At 34.9% G+C, this 10,137-nt stretch overlaps 1 protein-coding gene across 1 annotated transcript in view; it reads left to right on the forward strand.

The window, feature by feature from the left end:
• The window catches only part of LOC144225825 (protein POF1B-like), a gene marked incomplete at its 3' end in the record, with an annotated part of 19,154 nt that overhangs the window by 2,491 nt on the left and 6,526 nt on the right, over window positions 1-10,137 (forward strand). Inside the window, exon 2 of the mRNA XM_077757092.1 lies at window positions 9,401-9,475. Within this exon, the coding sequence (XP_077613218.1) occupies window positions 9,401-9,475 (75 nt within the window). The remainder of the gene's footprint in view (window positions 1-9,400; window positions 9,476-10,137) is intronic.

Here is a 10,137-nt window from a genome sequence, read left to right on the forward strand (position 1 = left end):
CCCATCACTCCATATTTATTTTTGAGAGACAGAGAGACAGAGTATGAGCAGGGGAGAGCGGCAGAGAGAGAGGTAGGCACAGAATCTAAAGCAGGCTCCAGGCTCTGAGCTGTCAGAACAGAGTTGGATGCAGGGCTGGGACTTGTGAACCACGAGATCATGACTGAGCCAAAGTCAGACGCTTAACGGACTGAGCCCCAAAATACAATATTTTTAATACCAGTCATTTATTTAGTTGAATATATATTAAATGCTTATTAGGTAGGAAACAGTAATTATTTGGATAAATACCATTTGATTATCCCAGGGAGAGTCCTCATTGAGGATACATGTATAGGACATGGTCTGTTAAGTGTTCCATATGTCTATATTTCATTTTAAAATATTATTTTGTTCTTTGGCCATCAACATTTTATTTAATAAAATAAGATTTGATGAAAGAAGGGATCTCGTAATGTGTGTGTTGCATGCGTTACCATTCTTTTGAATTTAAAACTTGAAACTGAATTTAACTCTAGAGAGCTTCCAGGGGAGAATGTGTGTTATTGATAGCCTCTGCTATCAATAATTATTCAGCTGGGCTTATCTTTGTTTACATGATATTTTCACCTTTTCTTTGGTTACAAAGATTGTGGATAGCTCCCTTACTGTGCCAGAAAGGAACACACTATCAGAAAAAATTTCCAGTCTGTGGGGAGGAGTGTGTTGCTTTGATACATTGTTGTTCAAAGGTGTGGTCAATAAAGTAAATGTTCAGGGAAGCAGGTTGTCTGAAAATGGAATGAGGTCATAGGATAAAGAGTCCCATGTTTTCAGCTTTGGTCAGCCCTGTTTTGCTTACAATTAAATAAAGCTATAGAAATTGTGAATGCAAGTAATTGCTGGGTAAAAATTCCCATGCCAATTGTTTCTTATTTAAGGGAGGTTTGATAAATTGCCAGGCCTGTTTTTAGGCCATGACACTCACAAGCTGTCCTTGTGTGTGTATGTGGCAAGGTTGGGGAGGGGCATGGCAAGAGGAAAGGAGGTGAACTGGTCCTTTAACTGAAATGATCTAGATTTCTTTTCTTGACAATTCATGGTAAAATAACTGGGAGATTTGTTATGCTCTTAAATCCCATTGATTTTTATTAATTTTTTTTTACTATAGCTGACACACAATGTCACATTAGTTTCATGTGTACTGAATAGTGATTCAACTTCTCTATGCATTATGCTATGCTCTCTACAAGTATACCTGCCATCTGTTCCTATACAATATAATTACAATATCATTAACTATAGTTCTTATGCTGTCTCTTTTTATTATTATTTATTATCATAGAGAAAGGGAGAAAAAATGTGAGTGGAGGGAGGGGAAGAGAGAGAGGGAGAGAGAGAAATCCCAAGCAGGCTCCACAGGGAGGCTTGAACTGTTAGATCATGACCTAAGCCAAAATTAAGAGTTGGACGCTTGGACACGTAACCATCTGAGTCACCCAAGTGCCCCTGTGATGTTTATTCTTGTGACTCATTCATTCCATACTGAAAGCCTGTATCACCCACTCCCCTTCACTTGTTTTGCCCACACCCTCACACCTCTTCCTTCTGGCAGCCATCAGGTTGTTGTCTGTATTTATAGGTCTGATTCTGCTTTTTGTTTGTTAAACCCCATTTAAAAGTAAAAACCTTTGTAAACAAGTATTTTTGAGCTAACTTTTCTTTTACACCAGCAGCTATGGTAATAGCATTATTTTTAATTTCCAATGGAACATATATATACCTCTAATTTTAAAGACAAAAAGCATTGCAAAGAGACTGTACACTTTATTTATTCTCCTAACTTCCTTCAGGTAAAGAGGAGAAAGAGTGTCTTAAATGAGGGATTTCCTTTGGAGGAAAGGGATAAATGGAAGAAGTACTATTACTAGTACATTCTAATACATTTTACTGCTTTCTTTACATGAGAACAGAATTACAGATTTCATCCTAAATCAAGGAAGTATTTTCTTCATCTAAAAAAAAGATCATTAGTATTTATATGTTTCTTCCTGTACAAAGTTCAGAACAACATTAAACAATAACCTAAGGCAGGTATTTAACCATGTTGCTAGCTTTGAAAGGTTTTAACAAAAGCGTCTTTATTACTATTCAAGGAATTTATTTAAGTGGCAGTTTGTCTTGACAAATTCTGTCAGCATAAATGATCATAAAGTATAAATAAGACTCAGATATCAGATGTTACTGTGTGAGATAAATAAAAGTCAAATGTGTAGACCAGGAATATATAGTACAGCATGGTGGTTACAAGTATAGACCTGGAACTAGACTGCTAGATTTAAATCTTAGTTCTACCACATACTAGTTATATGAACTTCAGTAAGTCATACAACATATCACTGTTTCAGTTGCCATATCTGTAAAAAATGGGAATGGTATTTGAACTTTACTTACTAAAGTTAAAAATTAATTCAGTAGGTTAAGGGAGATAGGTAGTTTCAGAGAGGCTATGAAATGCAGATCATGCTCCCAAAAGAAAGAAAGTTGCATTTTAGGGTACCTGGTTGGCTCAGTGGGTTCAGTGGTTAAGCATCCAACTCTAGGTTTCTGCTCAGGATGTCATCTCACTGTTAGTGAGTTCAAGCTGGGCCTTGGGCTCAGTGCTGACAGGGAGGAGCCTGCTTGAGATTTTCCCTCTCTCCCTCCTTCCCACCACAGAATGCACTCATGCTCTTTCTCTCAAAATAAATCTTAAAAACAAAGAAAGAAAAGGAAAGAAATATGCACTTTGATTGACGGATGTCAGTTTTCATCTTTTTCATCTTCTTAACCATTTGCTTTGTCAAAATGGGAAAATCATATAGATAGAAGGATATATACACATGATTACATACATAAAAATTTTTCATTCAGTTCTTTTTAAAAAGGTTTATGAATTTAATTCTCTTTCTCCTGAAATATTCACTGTAAACTTATACTTTGAGCATTTGTGGCTTCATTTTTTATTTCCCATTATACCTGATTATGTAAATTGGCAATGCTTTGATCACACATTTGTACCACCATAAACTTTCTTGAATGTGATGATCTTAGACATATTTCTATATTTAAATGAGTAGCCTGAATATATAAATTTGCAGTGTCCTGTAGAGCACTCTGCAATGGTGGAGATGTTCTCTGTTTGTGTTATCCATGTGTATCCACTGGCTACATATGGCTGCAGAACAGTTAGAATGTAGCTAGTGTGACTGGGGAATGAAATGTTCAATTTTATTTGATTTTGATTAATTTATATATAAATGAAAATAGTCACATGCTACCCTATTAGAAGTGCAGCTTTAGAAGAAACATTAGGTAAGAAGCAGATGACAAACAAGCTTTAATGATCAGTGTCACTACATTTTAGAAGAAAAAAACAAAACCACAAACTAAAAACAGTCCATCTCAAATATCAAAGACTTTAAGAGCATGGGAACTTCCAAATTACTCTTTCTAAAGGATTCTTATGCCAGTAAACATTATAAATACATTCTTGCTATTCCAGTCTTTTGATCATATACCATGAGTTTTAGAAAACTGTCTTAGTGGTTTTCCTCGTTAGTCTTTCTTATCTAGTAGAGCCTAATAAGCCTTTCAAGCATATGTCTTTACCCAATCTTTCCAGTGTCAAAAGAGCTCTTATTTTTATAGCCTATTCATTATCTATCATTTTATTTTGTCTGTGGGGCTAAGGGTTTTGTTGGTTATATTTTTATGAGCCAATGATAAAATTGAAAAGAATTATTGAGTGCTCTATGCAAGGTGGTGTGCTGGACACCATCATGTGTTATCTTATCCAATGCTCACTAAAACCTTGAAGAAGTGTATTATTGTTCCCACCTTATCCATAAGGACACTGAGGTCCTGAGGGGTTAAGTAATTTATTCTAGGTTCTAAAACAAGAATACATACTCTGTGTTAGGCACTATGCTGTGTGTTTTCCACCATATACTACTGAATTTGATTCTAACAACTATCCTATGAATTAGGTGTTATTGTCCCATTTTACAGATTAAACAACTGATCCCCATAGCTAGCATGTCCATGAACCAGGAATTAAACCTAAGACATTTAAAACATAAGCCTACATTCTTACCCACTACACTAGACTGTTTCAAAAATTTGTTCTTTTCAGAAATAAGATACAGTTTTGTGAATTCTCCCTAGGACAACTCCAGTTTCCCAGCTCTGATTTAAGGTATACTAAGGTATGGACAATTATCTCAGGTGATGTAATGAAATTATCCCAAAAAGCAGATGGATTTTAATCCATTCTGATCTTAAAATTGTGGTGTCATATGTACTATATAAAAGGAAGAAGAAAAGAAACAAAAAGAAGAAGGGGGCTGGTACAACTTTGCAAAATTAAAATCATTACTTTAGGAAGTGTGGGAAAAACAGCATGGATTTTATACTAAGCCTGAACCCACCTGATTATAAACAAAATTATTTTTTACCAGACCTCTACCTAAATATAGTAACCAACAAGGCAATAGTTATGTATCTGGCAAATGTGAGACACAGGAATAAACAACTCAATACTATGCTAAATATTTAATCAGAAAAATAGAGCCTTCTTACAAAATTGAAAGATTTAGATAACATGCATATTAAATAAAAATGTGATATTTTGTTGAGTTTTAAGTGCTTAGCATACATTCTGTAAATATATCATGCAGTCTGTAAAAAACAAAAAACAAAAAAAACAAAAAACAAAAAACCTCCATTGAATTTTTAGTTTAAGTTATTTAATCAGGGGTATTCTTTCACACAGTCACTTTTGGGTGGATCTCTTATTCTCAGGCACTCAAAAGTTACTTTAGAGGGGCGCCTGGGTGGCTTAGTCAGTTAAGCGTCCGACTTTTGCTTAGGTCATGATCTCGCGGTTCGTGGGTTCGAGCCCCGCGTCGGGCTCTGTGCTGACTGCCAGCTCAGAGCCTGGAGCCTGTTTCAGATTTTGTGCTTCCGTCTCTCTCTGACCCTCTCCTGCTCACGCTGTTTCTCTCTCCTAGAAATAAATAAAACAAAAAAAAATTTTTTTTGAAGTTACTTTTGATAGTAATTTAAAAAGGTAAAAATATAGCATCTTATTATAAGAACTAATCAAATCTAACAGAACTTGTTCAACAACTTTAAAAACAGAAAATATTATGAGGCAACCAGATGCAGCAAAGTATAGAGACTAAACGCATAAGTTCCGGAGTCATGCTATTTGAGTTGGAATTGCAATACTCTATGATTTTCAGTCATTACTCAACCTATCTTTGTCTAACGTTTATATGTAAAATGTGATGATAATAGTACCTCCCTCATGGGATTGCTTTAAGTGTCAAATGAGATAATCTATGCAATCTATTTGGTGTAGAAAGCTCTTAGTAAGTGTTGGTTGTCCTCATTACCATCATCGTCATCAAAGGAAAACAAGATAGACAAGTTTCAAGGATTTGAAATTGCTTATCTTTATGGGAAAATAAGCTGGAAATCATCTTCTGTATTCACAGAATGGCACAAATAGAAAGGAGCTTAAAGATCTTCTAATTCACAGTCATCCGCACCCAAATTTCATTTCTCATAAGAGGAAAATGAAGCTCAAGGAGAACTGTTTAATATCAGTTTGATATGAGTTGTTTGATAACACACATCTGGCTGATAGTTTAACTAGAAGTAGAACCCCGGGTTCTTGGAACCCCAAATCTAGGACTCTTTCCGCTAGATTATTATAGTTATCATTACCCTTTCCCCAGCCTTTTATTATTTTATTATAAGTTATGTGGGACTGTTGCACAGGGAGGCTGAAGCACAAAGATGTACTTATTCTTTGAATTTAATGTTTTCAACAAGAAGGATTTAAGTAAATTATATACATATAAGCGACACTGAAAATTAAACATTCATGTAGGTTATCAAATGGGAGAGTTAGAGTCGTTTTCCTGGCATGTCTTTTGAAACTAAGACATCCTCTTCATTCATTTATTCACAAACATTTTTGATCACTTCCTATGGAGTAAGCAATGACTATTTCGGAGATGACTTGCTCCAATCCTGCTTAGAGATAGATGTCACTGAAAGTAACTTCCATCATCAAGTTAATCTTCATTTTGGACATTACTCATAGTATTTTACTTAATTCTATGGACTTCCAGGGGAAACGTTTTCTTTAGCAGTCTTTCTGGAATTAATAAACCTTATATTCAATTGGTTTTTTGAACCTTATGATCAGTCTAATATTGCTATGATTTAAGCTCATGCTGGTCAACATTACATGTCTTAATCTTTTTTACTGTTATTAAGCTACCACCTTAATATTTCACTTTTTGGAACTACTCCACTAGTCTTCTGTTTCCATGAGGATTTAATGGGAAAAGCTACATTTTCTTAGATTAATTTTAATAATGAAGGCTCAAACTAATTAAGTATATCATAACTTATGGAATTAATTTACTGGCTTTCCAAATATAAGAAGATTGAGTAATTACTTCATTTTAGGATAAACTAGTCTTTGTATAAATACATCAATTTTCCTTTAAATATCTATCTTGGCATCTGGAAAAAGTAACCTTGTTTATACCACTATAAATAAATGTCCTAAAAGTGTGATGTGATGTGATGTGTGTGTGCGCACGCGCGCTTATTCTTACTTGGGTTAATTTTTGCAAGTTTATAAAACTTCTCAGTAGACTTTTGGAGCACCTGGTTGGCTCAGTCGGTTAAGCATCTGACTTAGGCTCAAGCTATGATCTCGTGGGTTCATGAGTTCAACCCTGCATTCGGTTTTGTGCTAACAGCTCAGAGCCTGAAGCCTGCTTCAGATTTGGTGTCTCCCTCTCCCTCTGCTCCTCCCATGCTCATGCTCTGCCACTCTTAAAAATAAATAAACATTAAAAAGATTAAATATTTCTCAGTATACTCTTTTATCTTACAAGCTAGTCTACTTGGCTAGTATGTTTCATTCTGTTTAATTTGCTGATGTCATCAGATTTGAATTGGTTAAAGGAAAAGTGAAAGAACTACCATTTATAGAATACCTACCAGGTGGCAGGTAGTGTGCACAAATTGTCTTCTCAACATGATCCTAGTATTACTAGTCCCAGCCTAAAAAAGGTAAACGTTTGCAGAAAAACATCTTCCAGACGTGAATACTTTGGCATAATTGGTATAGCCATTTGGGAAATCAATTGGCAATATCTGTTAAAATGAATAATGCACATACTCTATGCTCCATCAATCCTACTTGTTTGTGTAATTCTATAGAAATACACACACAAGGATGTTCATTTCAGCATAGTGAAAATTGGGAACAATTTAAACATTGTTCAGTAGGGAAGTAGATAATTTATTAAACATTATGGAATAATATATATTAATTTAAAATGAATTAAGACATATNAAAGCACCTTTTGTTTTCTTATCTCTCTAAACCTGCTCCCCTTGAATCTGTGGGCCCATCTCACCTGCATTTGGTTGCATTTATAACCATCATCCTGAGCTAAAGATGATATACCTGTTTGGCCTACAATCTTTAATTATCTGCATTTGTCTGAGAAATTATCTCCAACTACAGCAGGAAATATGAGAACATATTCAAAGGCGGCCTTGATATATTAAGTTTGCAGTATTACTGATAATGTAACAGGGAAAGAGGGGATGAAAATGTTCCAACCTGAACCAAAAGAAAAACAAAAGAAAAACCATAGCATACAGAATATTTGGCAATTTGTTTTGAGAACAGCACATTATACCTACTTTGTAATTATACTTCCATATGAGTCTGTCAGTGCTTCCCTTATAAGTCCATGATTCTAATTTTTAATAGTCTCTTTGTTCTACAGAAAAAAAATTATTGTATTATTGTGGTCTATATCCAGTAGTTGTGTCAATTAATTGTGAATTAAAGTAATGTATGAAGAGATTGTGTAATGCTATCAACTTGTTGCACACTAATATATCTATGCAGTTTTGTTGATTTGGGAAAAATGTAAAGTATATGAGCATAATGAATAAACTGACTTTATCAGATCATTATTAAAAATCATACTTTCACTTTTACAGACCACTTTTTGAACATCAGAACTTACTATTTGAAATTTAACTAAAGCATATCAGACAAACCATAATTAAAAGTCAGACTGAAGTAATCTCAAGGCAGTAGACATTTTTTAAGTTTTTATTTTAATTCCAGTTAGTTAACATATAGTGTAATACTAATTTCAGGTGTATAATAGAGTTAGTCAACAATTCCATACATCACCCATTGCTCATCACAACAAGTGCACTCCTTAATCCCCATCACCTATTGAACCCATCCTCCCACCCACCTCCCTTCTGGTAACCATCAGTTTTGTTCTCTATAATTAAGAGTTTATTTCTTGGTTTCTCTCTCTCTCTTTCTCATATGTTTTATTTCTTAAATTCCACATATGAGTGAAATCATTACATATTTCTCTGACTTAATTTTGCCTAACATAATACATTCTAGTTCCATCCATGTTGCTGCAGATGACCAGATTTCATTCTTTTTTATGGCTAAATAATATTTGGCCGTGTGTGTGTGTACGTGTGTGTGTGTGTGTGTGTGTGTGTGTGTGTGTGTGTATAGAGAGAGACCAGAGAGAGAGACTTGAGTTACTTCCATATCTTGGCTATTGTAAATAATGTTGCTATAAACATCAGGATGCATTAATCCCTTTGAATTCATACTTTTGTGTTCTTTGAGTAAATATCCAGTGGTGAGATTGATTGCTGGATCATAGTGTAGTTCTATTTTTAACTTTTTGAGGAACCTCCATACTGTGTTCCAGAGTGACTGCACCAGTTTGCATCCCCATCAACAGTACAGGAGGGTTTTCCCTTTTTCCACATCCTCCCCAACACCTGCTGTTCCTTGTTTTTGTTTTTGTTTTTTTTAAATTTTGGCCATCTGACAGGTGTGAGATGATAGCTTATTGTAGTTCTGATTTGCATTTTCAGGGAAGTAGTCTTAGTTGAGTTTTCAAAGGTAGTTTTCTGTCATGGTTAGGGAATTTTTACATTTAATGTTTTTCTGTTGATAAATTTTACATCTTGTTAAATTGCAGACATATAATAACAGTGGGGTATACATTAGCAGGAATCTCAAAGAGAAGAAAAGAATGCAACCTAGAAGTACAAGAAGAATGTGTTATTTTGAAGTATTCTAGAAATTATTTTATCATTAGTTTACTAACAAAACTGACAAAGGAGTTCAGTGATGTGCTTTTGGGATATAATATAAGAAAACACTAAGTAAAGTTCTTATTTCTGATAAACCGGGTTATTATAAAATTAATGGAAATAAAACCTCAAGCAGGTAAGATATTCACTGCTCTGTATCCATTTCTGAACCCCCTTTTGTTTTTCTCAACAGGAACTCCATTCTCCAACTCTGAAAATAGCAACTTGTCTCCCAACCAGTGTACATATAACCCGAAATACAGAACAGGTAAAAAAAAAAAGTTATGTGTTATAATAGGTTCTTTCCTTTTTAATATAAGCCTTGATCATATGTTTAAGCAATTTTTAAACAGTTTTTCTATAACATTTTTTTTACAAATAGTTTATTGTCAAGTTAGTTTCCACATAACACTCAGTGCTCATCCCCATAAGTGTCCTCCTCTATGCCCATCCCTCCCTCCCCCCCCACATCCATTAGTCCTCAGTTTTTGTCAGCATTCAAGAGTCTCTCATGGTTTGCCTCTCTCCCTTTCCCCCACCATTTCCGTCCTTCTTCTCCCCCTTGTTCCTCCGTCAAGTTCCTCCTAAGTGTCCATCAACAGATGACTGGATCAAGAAGATGTGGTTTATCTATACCATGGAATACTACATGGCAATGAGAAAGAATGAAATCTGGCCATGTGTAGCAACATGGATGGACCTTGAGGGTGTTATGCTGAGCGAAATAAGTCAGGCAGAGAAGGACAAATATCATATGTTTAAGCAATTTTTAAGCCCTCCTAAGGCTTTACACATTCACAAAATGTCCAGAACACAAAACTAGAAAAGGGATTCTCACATATGATAATCAGCTTAGCCCATTAAAGCAATGTGAAACAAGTGCTGAACTAAATGCTGTGAACTGACTTTTCAATTTCATGGTCTCTTCAG

Source organism: Crocuta crocuta, unplaced genomic scaffold, assembly GCF_008692635.1.
Source record: "Crocuta crocuta isolate KB4526 unplaced genomic scaffold, BGI_CrCroc_1.0 scaffold1265, whole genome shotgun sequence".
In the NCBI taxonomy this organism is placed as follows: domain Eukaryota; kingdom Metazoa; phylum Chordata; class Mammalia; order Carnivora; family Hyaenidae; genus Crocuta; species Crocuta crocuta.